This window comes from Megalops cyprinoides, chromosome 11 (assembly GCF_013368585.1).
Source record: "Megalops cyprinoides isolate fMegCyp1 chromosome 11, fMegCyp1.pri, whole genome shotgun sequence".
Lineage (NCBI taxonomy): Eukaryota > Metazoa > Chordata > Actinopteri > Elopiformes > Megalopidae > Megalops > Megalops cyprinoides.
In genome coordinates, this window is record NC_050593.1 from 24623688 (window position 1) to 24638787 (window position 15100).

The 15100-nt window shown below is 44.2% G+C and overlaps 3 protein-coding genes across 19 annotated transcripts in view; 2 read left to right on the forward strand and 1 right to left on the reverse strand.

Annotated features, from left to right (window-relative positions):
• Positions 1-15100, reverse strand: part of LOC118785716 (peripheral plasma membrane protein CASK) — a 164147-nt gene that overhangs the window by 38752 nt on the left and 110295 nt on the right. For 10 of the 17 annotated variants that reach the window (XM_036540611.1, XM_036540607.1, XM_036540613.1 and 7 more), the window contains exons 6-9: positions 2355-2457; positions 1319-1494; positions 976-1098; positions 537-620 (exon numbers count right to left, since the gene is read on the reverse strand). In XM_036540611.1, the coding sequence (XP_036396504.1) occupies positions 537-620; positions 976-1098; positions 1319-1494; positions 2355-2457 (486 nt within the window). Of the gene's footprint in view, positions 1-536; positions 621-975; positions 1099-1315; positions 1495-2354; positions 2458-15100 lie in introns of all 17 variants that reach the window. The other 7 variants (XM_036540598.1, XM_036540601.1, XM_036540608.1 and 4 more) reach the window with 1 other exon arrangement.
• Positions 3191-5233, forward strand: LOC118785717 (probable G-protein coupled receptor 34). The gene is made up of 2 exons (XM_036540614.1): positions 3191-3432; positions 3905-5233. Exon 2 carries the CDS (start codon positions 3947-3949, stop codon positions 5093-5095), a length of 1149 nt encoding a protein of 382 aa, XP_036396507.1. The 5' UTR covers positions 3191-3432; positions 3905-3946; the 3' UTR covers positions 5096-5233.
• On the forward strand, positions 10081-13696 carry LOC118785718 (probable G-protein coupled receptor 82). The gene is made up of 2 exons (XM_036540615.1): positions 10081-10123; positions 11527-13696. Exon 2 carries the CDS (start codon positions 11531-11533, stop codon positions 12647-12649), a length of 1119 nt encoding a protein of 372 aa, XP_036396508.1. The 5' UTR covers positions 10081-10123; positions 11527-11530; the 3' UTR covers positions 12650-13696.

A 15100-nucleotide genomic window follows, 5' to 3' on the forward strand; every position in this document is an offset into this window, starting at 1 on the left:
GTACATTCATCAAACGTCCATTTATGATGAGTGTCTGCACGTTAATTGACCCACAAGAGAAATTTCTCCTTCCATATGCCTCAGACAAGCCAGTTGAGGATCCTGTAATGAGATTTGCGCCTACCACAAGTGAACTTGATTCACATACGGCTATGGGACTTTCATTTGCCCCAGAGCAGTAGACTTTTGCTTTGACAGCAAACTTACTTTTAAACAGTGCTAGTCTTAACATTCAAATTGTCTTGATGGAGGACTCATGAGTAAGACTGAGCGCAGATTTTCATGTCTTCAGGTGAATTTCAGTGGGGAAACATACTGTCTACCCAAGTGGCTGATTTCACTGTTCCGCTGTGACAAACTGAGGCAAAGGGTGGGGCCACAGTGGTGATCAATGGTGAGAGACACAGGCTGGTGATAGGTTGAGAACTTGGGGGAAGAGGCAGGGGTGGAGCAGGTCAGTACATTGGTGTGATAACCTGGGAAGGATGTGACTTCCAGATATTACCAGACCACCAGACTTCCAGGGCATTCAGTACCTTCAGCTTCCTCCTGGCATTGAACTTCCTCAGCTGCTCCACTGTCTCTGGGAGGTGGATCTTGTAGGCGTAGCGGTCTCTCTCCTGGGCAGGACAACACATAGAGATCAGACCATTCTTACCCTCACAAAGAAACGTAGCGGCCTGCCCTAAAATATTCAGATCACAGGCATCATGCAGCATAATTGCTAAACACATACAGCTCCAGACAAAACCTGCAACACCCTTCTTCATGTGTGCCACACACTCTTAATACAACATGACAATCATCATAGCACTGCTTTTGGTGTTACGTTTAACCAAGACTAAAGTCACTTCCGTGTATATCAGCTTGCTTATATTTTGTGACATAGTGCAAATTAAGTGTCATGCTTTATTTTTTTGGAAAGGTGCTCTCGAGTCCACTGCTTACACCACGCACTCCCCACTGCCCTCGTACCTTGAGCCAGGGGTGGTTGAGAGCCTCGTACACGGTGATCCTCTCGGCAGGGTCCAGCATTAGCATGCGGCGCACCAGGTCTTTGGCACTTTCCGAGATGTGGCTCCACTGCCGGGGGTTCATCTGAGGACACAGAGATCACACTTTGAGATGTGGTGGGTTGAGGTGTAGGGCTACTGGTCCTCAGCATGCCACTAAACTGCTGTTGTTGTACAGACGTGACTGGATGAGCGAGAAAGAAAAGGCTAATGGTGAGAAACAGACGCTGGTTCGGATCTCAGAGAGAAGCTCTGTGAGGGTGACGAGAGCAAGGCTCTGCAGCATTACGTAAATAAACTACTACCTTGTATTTCCCCTTAATGATGGCCTCGAACAGCCTCTCCTTGGTGCCGTAAAAGGGCAGGCAGCCGCTCAGTAAGATGAAGAGGATGACCCCGCAGCCCCACACGTCCACCGGCTTCCCGTAGGGCTCCCTCTTCACCACCTCCGGGGCCATGAAGTGTGGGGTCCCCACCCGGCCTGCAGGGGGAGCACTTCCATCAACACACCCACAGGCAGCCTGACCCCCCACATTAACAGACAGCCCATTGGCTACATAAGTACAGTCACTCCTAGATACCCTGACCCCACATAACCCACTTCCCAAGAGACCGTCATCCCCACATAAGTGCACTCACCACTGAATACCCTTCAACACATTGCAACACAAGAAAGCATGCATGCACGCACATGTGAGCAGACAGACAGCAAATAACTCCCTCAATTAAATCAATTTTTATGAATGAGGTCAAAAGAATATTACAGTACATGAGTCTCTTCTGAAATATAGCCTATATCAACAACATTACTAACCATAAACTAGAGAACCTTGTACAAAAAAGAAATTTCACTTCTTGATTTTTAGAAAACAAAAATAGAAGTAGAAAGAACAGAGAAGCCGTTTTTCCTTCCCTACGGTCAAACCACGTCTCAACTTTTCTGCAAAGTCTACTGAGACGTTGTTAAATTGTATGAAATGGATTACAAGTGACCGTGCAAGAGTAATTAAAAGAAATGAAAGTTGATATGCATATCACACCAAGAGTTATGGTCTCACCCAAGAACCTAAAACACATAACACACCCACAACACAATCTGTGAAATGTATAGTGTCACATACATCGATCAAAATGCTTGAGGGGTGTGGGAAAATATCTGTCATTACAGAAGTCAATTTTTTCTTCAAATTCTCACAGTAGTCATAAAATAAAGTATCAGTTACAAGCATATAATGGCACAGGAATGAATCATTAACAGTTTAGCACTAGCACCCCCCTAGATTGAGGACAGAGAGATTGTGCATTAATATGCTTCCAGAGTTCCCAGAATGCCATGCGTACCTCCTGCCACCAGTCCTGACTCTCCCAGTTGAATGGCCACTCCAAACCCTCCAAGCTTCACTGGAGCAGAGTTCTCCTTTGACGCCAGCAGCACACAATGAGGCTAGGGGAGAAAGAAGGGGGGGGGGGGGGGGGGGGGGGGGGGTGAGACACGGGTACAGAGTTATTCTTAGTACAGGGCCCTAGTGCCCCCCGACACTCTTATAGCCCACAGGACACTCTAGCTTACTGATCACAATTACCTGTCATCAAACTATCAGCAAATAGTATAGGGCAACACTCTAATGCAGAGCTTGTCATCTCTCACCATCAGAGGCTGCAGTCTTGCAATGTCTTGCCTCTTTTTTTTTTTAAACTTTTGCAACAAACTGATTCAGCCAGAGCTCAGGTACCAATACGTTCCACTCATTAAAGACAGGAGCTGAGGAAACTTCTACAAAATGAGCACCAACATGTGTCCACCAACAGTGTACTGTACCTTATCTGAGCTTGGGTAAAGGTATTTTGTAACGAGCGTTGTCAGTGATATTTCAAACCATAAGTTCATAATGTCGACACTGAAACCGTGCCAAATTTCTCCTGGTGTGTACAGCAAACATGACTCCAACATTCAGGAACCATTGTCTTATTCTACACTTCACCACATCATCTACTGTAATGAAATTAAAGCATTCAAAGACGTTAACAAGCCAATGGGCACTGTGCTTCGGTAAACTGATGAGAAAGCATTTTGTGGTTTAGAGATGTGGTCACTGCATTTCCTTCCTCTTATGCCTGCAGTTCTGGTCTTTTGGTGTGTGTAGCCAAGTGCTGTGCACAGCTGTGCAGACCTGGGGGAGAGATTCTACAGAACTCATCACTCCTCGTTCACTGAAAGAGAAACCCGGAGAGCGTGAGAGACGCCATTCGGAGAGAGGGAGAGAGGAGACGCACCGTGCACGCTGCACTGGCTTATCTCACAATGAAACACTGCCGCGGTGACGCTTTACAAAAATAAAAGGACATTCAACCTCTGCCGGAATACCCAATTCACAGCGGAAAACTGGGAAAGCACTCTCAGATGGAAATAATTCAGACGGTAAGTGATTTCTCTTTGTCTGCCTGTTTGTGTCGACACTCCACATCAGAAGAAAGAAATCACAGGACTTTTATTTGACACAAGGTGGTATATTGACTGGTGCTTTTATTTCACATACCCAGAGGCTTATAAATGTGCCAATGCATAGTAGCAGGAACACATAACAGGAACTGACATAGAAAACTGACTATACCGAGGCTACCCACAAACATTTTTACAATGAATCATAGTCTACAACACCCTGATGAGTTTCACCTGTACTGAAGTCATTCCCAGTCTCAAGTTCACAGGGCAATTTGACAACAAGATTAACCTTAATCCATGAGTAAACTGCACATTTGGCTAAATGATCAGGGATGATCAGGGGGAAGGATAAGCCATATTTTATTTATTTATTTACTATTTTAACTTAAGTCTACTTGCCTGTAGTATAAAGTACACACTTTAACACTCTTTTGTATTTCTTGTGAAGGACTAAGGAACCAAAGTACCTGCATGACGCTGTGCACACACAATGACAAGCCTTTACTTCTCAAGCTTTTCCAGCAATTCCAGCACGGTCAACACCACAGAGCCCAGCCCTCTGCCAGCAAACCACAGCCAGACATGCGAGCTGGACGAATCAACGCTGAGAATCCCGCTGGCCTTCTTCTATTCCGTGTTCTTTGCGCTCGGGTTGGTGGGGAACGCGCTTGCTCTCTGGGTCTTCCTGTTCGTCCACTCGAAGAAGAACTCCGTGCGCGTCTTCCTCATCAACATCGCCGTGGCCGACCTCATCCTCATCGTCTGCCTGCCGTTCCGGGTGTTTTACCATAGCAAACACAACCAGTGGATGCTGGGCCCCACCTTCTGCAAGGTGGTGGGCAACGTCTTCTACATGAACATGTATGTCAGCATCACCCTGCTGGGCCTCATCAGCGTGGACCGCTATGTGAAGATCCAACGGGGCGCCAGACGGTACAGGATCCAGAACAGCAGGTGGAGCATCCTGGCCTGCTGTGTGATCTGGGCCCTCTCCATCACAGCCACTATCCCGATGATCGCCCTCTCCGAGGGCAACGAGGAACCCGGCAAGTGTTTTCAGTACAAACAGAGAAAGGGGGCCAAGGGAAAGGCCTACTTCAACTTCTTCATGGTGGCTGTCTTCTGGCTGGTGTTCTTCTGCCTCGTCATCTCCTATGGCAAGATTGCCCTGAGCCTGCTGTCAACGTCCAGGGAAAAGCCGGACCTTCCCAACGCGCAGAAGTACAGCAGGACGGCAAAGAAGTCCTTCTTCGTCCTCTTCATCTTCACCGTCTGCTTTGTCCCTTACCACGCCTTCCGCATCATCTACGTCTACTCCCAGATCAGCGACACGTCCTGCTACTGGATGAGAGTGGTGGATAAGACCAACGAGGTGGTCCTGCTCTTCTCCACTTTCAACAGCTGCCTGGACCCGGTCATGTACTTCCTGTTGTCCGGATCCATCCGGAAGGCCACCCTACGGATCATCGGCAATGTGTTCCAACTGCAGGACAGCACCACCAACAGCTCCACGGCTGACTTTCGCAGGACCTCTCTGTCTCAGGCCACCTCCACCCCCAGGGCCAGCATCAGCCTGATCACCACCCTACGCTGCCAGCCTGACTCCCACTCTGGACTTATGCAGTTAGGAACACAGTGACCAACTCAGACCACTTCCTTTCCAATATACCTCAAAGACTACAGTGATCAGAGACACTGTTCATGGTCATATGCAGTTTTGTTTGGCCACACTTCTATGGAAATATATAAACCCATGGATCACTTGGCACAGACTCTTAGCACCACATACTGCAGGTGGCTGGATGATTCAACTGTAGAAAAAAAAGTTGTGGACAAATTTGCTTTCTAATGAATTACAGCAAATTTGACTGGGCTAAAAAAAATTGTTCATAAGATGTCTGCAGAATTATCATTACAATCAGTGAGACTAGGATATAATGATGGATCTACTGATTCCCTGTAGATCAACCGTGTAAATAAGAAATAATTTAGCTTCTCTGAGATTCAGTATGTGACCTGGAATAAAAATATCAAACAAGATTGGAGATTCAGAACCAATGATTTATTTCTAGATGAAACCAATAATGTTATGACACTAATGATAGCATGACCCACATATTCATATGTATGCATATATATGGCTATGTACAATTATATATATGCCAAATACTTACAGAATTACACTGTACACATCTACTCACTATGCCAGATGTATTTTGCCTTCAACCAGAAATTTTCCACCATGACTAACAATATATCTTATTATTTTGATTGGATCAACGACAACTTAAAAAAAAGCAATTGCAGTATAACTAAAGGCCCTTTCAGCATTTCGTGCAGAGGCAAAACCAGAGCCTGTGTCTGATTTTGCCTTTTTAGCATTCATAGCACAGATCAGTTGGATATTTTATTCAAAGACAACACATCTTCAATGAAAATCAAGTTAGCACAGGTTTCAATCAAACCTGGAATGCGCAAACCAAATATCAGTAATAACTGACAGAAATATTTCCATTATAAAATAAACCTGATAATAAAAGTAAATTAAAAGTTAAAACAAAAGTGATGGGTCGGACATTCCAGCATTTTCCAACTGGCTAAGGGCCGCTGATTTGATGTGTTCTTGCCACTTCATTTATAAATGAATATTGTTTATTATTTTATTACGGTTTTGTTTTTTTGTTTTTTTTTACGGAAAACAAAGTGAAGTTGAAATCTAATTAATTCCCTGTTAGGTATAAAATTATAAGGTACTGACAATTTTCAGGAAACAGCAGCCATGGATACTGTTTAACGGGTGTGAGACAAACTAATGTTAACTACAAACCTCAACAAAATGGAGACAGCCAAACAGTTCTATTACTGCAGGCCTGAGTGTTTCAAAGAGGAGACTTAATAGCACAGGAAAACCACAGGTGCTCAGTCAATAAGCAGGGTTCTCCCTGTCAGCAAAAAACAATTCTAAGAGACCTCCAGGCTAAAGGTATCAATGCCCTGTATAGAAAAACAACTTGACTTTGCTTAAAAGAATGAAATTGTGCCGGGTGGATATGATTATTATAAACAGAGTGTGCTGTAAAACCTTGTTTGCTCTTGTCTACAACAAGGTAAATGTTCTTATGAAGTCTAGCACAAAACTAGTATAAGCCTCAGAGCACCTGGTAAACAAACAAAATACATTTTAAGTTCAAACCCATAACAGACATGGTTTCACTTGCAATATCCACTTAATTTCCAACCCTAATAAGACTGGAAAGAGTAAGATCCGGTCCCAACAGAAAGACCAGTTACTCTGAAATGGTCCTGCAGCGCCACAGCCAGGCTGGCTTCAACTGGTCCAGACAAACAACTTGAAAGTACAGAGCACTCTCTTCTGGAGTAACATGGAACTGCACTCAATGGGAAATAACCTTTGTTGGAGTGCTGAGAATGGTCACCAAGTTACTAGGGAGAGAAAGTAGCAGAAAACATAAAACACAGAACAGAAGAAAAGTGGGTCATCGTAACAGCATTGACAAGTGCTGTGATCACAACACTAAAACACACATCCGCAATAAACCTCATTCACTACCGTTCACACAAGAGTCAGAGTCACACGCTGTCAGAGTCAATGTACAACAGGCACAAGAGGTCAGTGAAAAAAACAGAACTCCCTCTCTTTCAACCACAGTCACGGGCCAAAACCACATGACCTTAGAGACCTTCCCCAGCAGATCCTCCTCTAGAGCCAGCCAAGAACCTGAGACAGGGGGTGCTGATGATTCTAGCGTATAATGCTGAATTGAAACTGATTTTCAATATGTTTAATTGTAAAGCTGAAATAACAGTCCATGATGTGGTGTATTCTATGAGAGCGATAATTAGCAAACACTTCACAACCAGTTTACAGATGATGTTCCTTATCTATGGGCTGTGGTAACTAAAGACCCGGGTATTTTGCCTGACATTTAACAGACAACAATCAATGTAACTGATGGTACCATCATGTTCTTTATATTTCTTAAGAAGTTCTCGTCTGTACACCATGTACGTAGATGTGCTGATGTCAATATTACCTATCTCTAACAAATCCAATACTGCCAATGTGTGGTAAATATCAACCAATGCTATATTTGAACAACATATATGCATCATGACAAAAATAAAAAACCCCCAATTGATTTGGCTGGGTGCACCAAACTGATGGGATGTCATGCATGGCCACCTGAGGCCACCACTCTGGCTTTCATGTCCAACAGCTGATCCAGCTGAGCAGCCAACCGGTCTCTGTTTAAAGACAATGGAAGTGTAATTTCATTTCTACTTCCTTTAAGACCCGGCTCTAGACTTATTTTCTGCTCTGGGTTCTCATGCGTCACCGGCTCACGTTGTATTTGCTTCAGTGGTCCTGAATGAGAGCGCCACGCTCCAAGAGCAGTGAGGTATGACGGGTCTGTCAACAATAATGAATCTCATTCATTTACAAATTAAGCAAAACAAAAGCCTGATCCTATCATGAGAGGCTCTATCACAAAATGAAACCTAGGGAAAGTGTTCAATGGGAGGTACCAAGAATTTATTCATCAACCAATCAATCAGTTTTTTGGTATAATGCATTTTTATAGCTGAACAGAGTGTGTCTTCCAGACAGAAGAGTAAAATCAGAAAAAGCAGGGCAAACTTGGGGAAAAAATTGGAAATTATTCCCCGACCCTGGGAAATGGTGGTCAAGTGACTCTATGGAATGGAATGTTAAGCAGCCTCATGAGGGGTCACTGACTGAGTGGGTACCTGGTTCCCCTGTTCAATCACAGCCATTCAACACACTCTTTTGTATTATTAAATCTCATGCAGGTGCACCTGACCCCAGATTAATTCCAGCCACATCACGGGTCAACTCTTTCTCACTCTGCCCACACATGCCAGCTGCTAGTAAAAAAAATAACAGAGAAATGATTATGAATTAAAAAGAAAACGAGACAACATGCTATTTATAGCTGTCTGTGAGGACACAATCTTGCAAACAAAGGAAACGTCGAAACTAAGGATAGCAAGTGATTATGCTCCTACTCCTCTCCATCTCTTTGTGTGCACTTCTGACAACTGATTTCTCTTTACTGACTACAGCTGCTACACTCTGATTCTAGTTCATTCAAGATAAGTTGGCCTGAACTACATGACACATAACATTTGTGCTTAGTCTGACAATAAGTTCATCTGAAATGTGTTTTAACCTTCTTATCTGAGGAAATCAAGCATTTCACGTTATGTAATGAGCTATAGGAATATCTTAAGGAAATGAAGTTACCCTGGCCATGTGAAAACATAGGCTGCCCCTGCTCAGTAATCATCTGCTGTCTCTAGCCCAGGTCTCCATCTGCAGATCCAGCAACACCCCTAGCTGCTTAAACAAAAATGTCTAGGGTGAGGCAATATAAAATGTATAGATTTGTCATTTGAGGGAGGTGCGTGTGGTGTGGGAATCAAAACATCCTAATGTGTCATTTCATGTCCATGTCATAATAAACAAGCCAAGTGCCACTTGGCCTGATTTTGGGTGCACTGAGTATCCTGTCAAAAAGTGAGCAGAAAGAGACATATCCTGGCCAAGGCTAAAATACAGCGGCAGGTAACGTGAACGTGACAGACACTGCGGTCATACTGAGCTGCTGATGAATCTGGGCTTATGTAAACATGCCATCAAACACACAGACATCCTGCCCGGGGTCTACCTGGCCCTACCTCACCTTTGGAAGATGGAGATGACGCTCGCTGTCATCTAAACCTTCAACATCATGACAATGACAACATCAGCCAATTTCATATTGTGCTGCACCTTTTCCTTTCAATTGTGCACTAATGCTGCGACACTGGCAAGCCCCTCATCTGACGGTCAGTGACCTCACGCTTTTTAGCTGCCCTCTACAGAGAACATATACTTCCTGTTGTGGACCAGTGTCACCCGCTATGTCACTGTGGTGTGGCCCCGCAGCCTTCTGCGGCTGGCCAGTGACATGGTTACCATGGTGCCTGACCACGGCATCCTTTATTTGTTATATGTTTACTCACTTGGCTGGCTTTTTCATCCAGATAAACATCTTTATCTAGCTGCAGTGTTCTCATTCTTGCGTCTGAGCTTTAGGCTGGCCAGCAATGGCCTGTGGCAGGTCTCCTGGAGGCCTCCTTCTTGCCACACCCATGAAAAAATGACAGTATGCTTATAAACCCTCCACCATTAACTTCCTGTGAGCGATCTGACTTACGGGACAGCTACACCCTGCAATGTGCGACTCTGGCCACAAGAGGCTGCGATGAGACCAGGAAACTTTAGGATTGCTACTTTCATAGAATTAGTAAAGCTGAAGAGAACCCACTTCTCTACTCAAAGGAAGCTTGGTTATGGAAATTCAGGAAAAAAAAAAAAAAACAACAACCAGCAAACACTGAGAAAAATGTTACTCCAAATCATTCCAATAAAGTGTCAAATGTGTAACTTTGCTGTAGGCATTGCAGCTCAGGCTGCATGGTGCTTTGTAACTGGTACAGGGTCCTCTTTGGCTCGCTGTCTCCTCCCTCTCCCGCTGCTGCCCACACAGAGAAGAGAACTCAAAATCACTCACACTCACACAAACACGGACACATCGATCACCACACCACTGCAGGAGCACTTCCTACTGTCATTACCAAGGTAAGACTGACGTTTGCCATAGGGCATACAATTCCAGCGTTACAAAGGAAGTGCACATATGGCGTACATTTATTCATGCACAAACGGAACCATATATGTATAAATTTATATGTATGCTGGAATTCTGTGCTCTAGACTGGAACTGAATGTTACTGCCCACAGTATGTTTTCTGTTGCTCATATGCAGAGGCAGCAGTTCAGAATGTATTTAATGCATACGGTACCTGAAACAGCAAGTTGTCCTTTTTGGTGTAATACAAGGCAAAGCACAGCCTACTGGAAACTGCTGTAAATATTTGTTACATTCCATACAATTTGATTTTCCTTCCCCAATTTCAACAGATCTCATACATTATCTAAACATGTGTCTTAATTTAGTACAGATATTTCAATATAACTGCAAACCTAAAGTCCTTACTGAGAATAGTAATGACGAAATACTTTCGCAATTCTCACCTCAAATATTTTTTCTACTGATGCCTTAAGAGAGCATCAGAATATCTTCACAGAATAATTGACATTACACAGTCATCTTACACAATTAGCTGCACCATGTTTTTCCTTTCAAAAATCAGTGAGGTTTAAACAAATTTATCTCACAATATGGAGTACAAAATGCCCCCTTTCCTTTGACCACAGGTCCTGATAAACTACTCTTTTGAATTACGGTATCAACATTCAAATTCAATCAAGTTCAATCAAAAATCATTATTTCTCTCCCTTAACCAAAATGACTACCGCCATCAAAATGACTTATTGCTATTCATGTGCTTAGCAGATACCCGTACCAGGGGGTGACCTACAAAGCACACACTGTACACAAATCTGCTTATCTGTTTATGCAGCTGAATATTTACAGGAGCAAGTCAGATTGGCTAACATCCTCAAGGGAACAACTGCACTGCCCCATCCTGGATTTGGGTCTGCAACAGTCTAAACTGAACATTACTCGCTACTACTAATCTACATACGGATATATAGACATACTGATATGCACTGATATATACAGAGTGTAGAGAGTTAATATGTCTTGGGAAAGTGTCCTGCATACAAAGAACATGGGCGGCAGTGTTGCACAGTGGAAAGGGGCAGGGCTCGATTCCCTGATTACCCTTGGGCAAGGTACCAGACCCAGAATTGTCTCAGCAAATATCCATATGTATAAATGGATAACGTGAAAGTTGTAACCAATGTAAGTTGCTCTGGATAAGAGCATCTGTTAAGTGAAAGCAATGTAATGTAATGCAACATTAAGACACTCATACTTATGGAATGACACTAGACAGTCATGACGCTAATCAAAACAAACACTGAGATCATTATCGAGATTTTTCAGACGAAGTAAATGCACTGCACTAAATCTGTACAGACGGTTACTGCTGGACATCTCTCTTCCTTGGCAGACCCATGGTGAACGTGTCAGGAGAGCCGGTGGCATGCTCCTCCTGCCTGTGCCCGTCCCAGACCACCCGCCTGTTCCTGCCCACCCTATACAGCCTCATGTTCCTCATAGGCCTCCTGGGCAACAGCCTGTCCCTCTGGGTGTTCGTGAAGAAGATACCGAACAAAACGTCCACCCACGTTTATCTGATCAACCTGGGCGTGTCCAACCTGATGCTGTGTGCCACCATGCCCATCCTGGCAGCCTACTTTGCGGTGGGCCACACCTGGGGGTCCCACCAGCTGGCCTGCCGGGTGGCTGTGGGCGGGGTGACGCCCGTCCTGCACGTCAACATCTACGTGGGCGTGTTCATCCTCACCTGGATCGCGCTGAGCCGCCTGGCCGTCCTCGTCCAGCACAGCCACTCGGGACGGGCCAGCACCTGCACCCGCATCCTCCCCTCCGCCTTCTTCCGCAAACTCCGCGAAGTGCACTTTGCCCGAGCCATGTGCCTGGCTATCTGGACCATAGTGCTGGCCGGTATAATCCCTGTGGTGGTCCTCTACTCTGTGGCGGAGGCGGGGGAGGCGGGGGGAGCGGAGAACGCAGGCGACCAGGCCTGCTACAGCGTTGGGGTGGAGGTCGGGGGGGACGGCTCCCAGCTGAGCCACGTGGCGGCCATCGTTCTCTTCTTCATCTGCTTTCTGCTCGTGCTGGCGTCCTACGTCTCCGTCACCAGGCACATCTGCAGGTCCCAGAGGAACACGGCAATCACGGACAGGCACAGGGTCTACAGGAGGGTGTTCCGCAACATCGTGGTGATCCAGCTGGTGCTGGCGGTCTGCCTCCTGCCGCACCACATCTTCAAGTCGGCTTTCATCGGCATGATCCGCCACGAGGCCGCCCCCCAGCCAAGCGCAGGCTGGTGCCAGCAGCTGTCCCAGCTCGTCGAGGTGAAGAACATTTTGCTCTGTCTTGCAGCGTTCAGGAGTGTCCTGGATCCAATCATGTACTTCTTATTGGACAAGACGTTTCACAGGCACGTGGCTGACCTGCTAAAAATCAGTTCCCGTAAACAAAACAGCCAGTCCTCGGGGTCCAACTTGGACGCAGAAGCCACTTCTTCTAAGGCCACAAAACTGTAGCAGGGCAGTGGATGGAATTATGGCTGTGGGACCTACACAATTTCCCTACAACTCATATCAGCGGACACCACTTCATCTCTGGAGCTCCTCAACAGATTCTTTTTAGACGCAGATGTCAAATTCAATGACACTCAGCCGCACTTGAACAGACATTTGGCTGATAATGCTACTGACATCTGACTGCTTACTAATCAAGAGTGAAGGGGCAGTTGGGTATATGTGTGTATAGGGAATAATAAAGAATGCTTGGTGTACATATGTGATGGGGATTTTGGGGGGTGTGATGGTTACAGTGGTTTATGCATCTCTGATGAGTTATGTGTGTGTGTGTGTTATGAGGGGTGTATATGTTTGTGATGGGAAATGAGCAATGTGTGCATTATAGGAGGAACAGTATGTGTGTGATGATTGTGAAGTATTTCGCTTTTTTTGGAGGGGAGGGGTTAAAGTACAGCCCTTGATGAGGTCAGAGTGGAGGGGTGGGACCCTAAAAATGACACACAAGCGAGTCATCTGGAGGACCCCCAACAGTAAGAATAAAGGCAGCATCCTTCTTCTCTGTCCATATCCTCATGCTACGGCTACACCATGAATTATTCTTCAGTATTGTCCAAACAACAGGCCCCATGAGTGATTTACTTTCTATATGTCACAAGCCCTAACTACATAATTCTACTGATGAAGCCGTCTTTAATCCTTGTCTACAGAATATGTGGCTCATTATGCTCCTTTGTCCAGCAGTGTAAATAATGTATAAAAATATTAGGTGGGGATAAAGCATGGGCAGATTTATGCATTAATGTTAAAATGCAGGGGAGTGTGGGGGCTATTTTTTTTTGAAGTAATGAAGTTTTTCATGATCTTATATGTATAACAACATGCTACCCTTCATACAGCTAGTAATAGAGGCCTGGAAATTACCAACTATGATTTACTGTAAATGATAATAATATTGTTTCCTGTGTGATTGTCTTTGTCAACATGTATTTTTTTTTTTTATCACAACCCTTAGCCTAAAGGGAGGTGGGGCAGGGCTTTATTTGGGCTCCAATAAAAATAAACAAGTTATCACAAAAATGTGACTCTTTCATTAATCACACAGTAAACTCTCACAAAAGCTGACTGGAGTCCAAAACCTAGTTTTAATCAAAAACAAATACTATTATTTAAGTCTCCTCTTCAAAAAACTGATCTGCAAGAAGACTATTCTGCAACCTTGTGTGAAGGTGTGTGAAGGTAAATAAAAACAGTCAACTGAGATATTCTGAGTGTACTGTGGGATTTTTTTAATCACTTGAACTCATTAACTGAGTCATTGTTCCATTTCTACTTGTGCAAATAAAGTCTATATTCCTGAAACTGTGCAGTCACTCAGACAGAAAAAGTACACAGCAAGGAGAGTATACTAAACAGGAAGTGCTGTGTCACACACAGAAACAAATAGAGTCAACTGCTAACTGTGGTAGAGTAGCAACAGTTCAAACAATCAAACATTTTCAGACTGAAAATCTGACTCATCTAGAATATAGACCATGCATGCTGAAACTGAACTCTTTTTGAAATCTGAAAAATCCATTGCACCATAATTAAAACAGAACCCAGGTTTTGGTGGACCACAAAGCTGACAGCTTTAAGCAAGCAAATTATTCAAAATCCTTCAATCAATTTACTGTTTTCATTTCATTTCAGATGAGATAATTATCATGTAAAAAGTAGGGCTGTCCCGAATACCATTTTTGGGCTCCAGAGCTCTGGTAGTAATCAACAGCGAATATTTGAAGCATGACTTGGGAAGGACTCAGCCAGACATTTCTCTGTTCTCAGCTGAGATGGACGGCATAGCGCTGCAACACGTGTCTTTCAGTTTAATTAAAGGCATTCATTTGTATTGTTTGTATTTGTATTGTATTTTTGTATTGTTCTTTGTTAATAAAAAACATTTTCCAAAAGCTTTGGTGTGTTTTATGCATGCTTGTAATCCCGAAGGGTTTGGCTGAACAAGGTCCTATCTATGCACTTTTTGTGACATAATAACAGCTTGTGACATTTTTTCTTATCATGGATAAATTACAGACCTACATAAATGCTCATAATAATAGGCTCGGAACCCAATACAATGCCTGACAAAGCGCTGTGAAACAGAAGCGCAGAAACAGCATACTAGCTCCAACAAATTTAAGATTTGAGATTTATAAGATTTATATTTAGTTATAATTTCTTTATTGCCATTTCTCAGTACTCGCATACATTGAAACAAAATTTGTCCTCCTGCATTTAACCCATTCTATACAATCATCGCCGTCACTGCTTATGGAGCCGCTGTATTTAAAAATGGTCTCACGCCCCTCCGGAAGCAGAGAGAAGCATGGCATTGCTGCAGCTAGCATCCTCCCAGGGTGACAAACTTAGCTAGGGGTCAGTCGAAACAATCAGACCCTCCGTTTGAGTGCA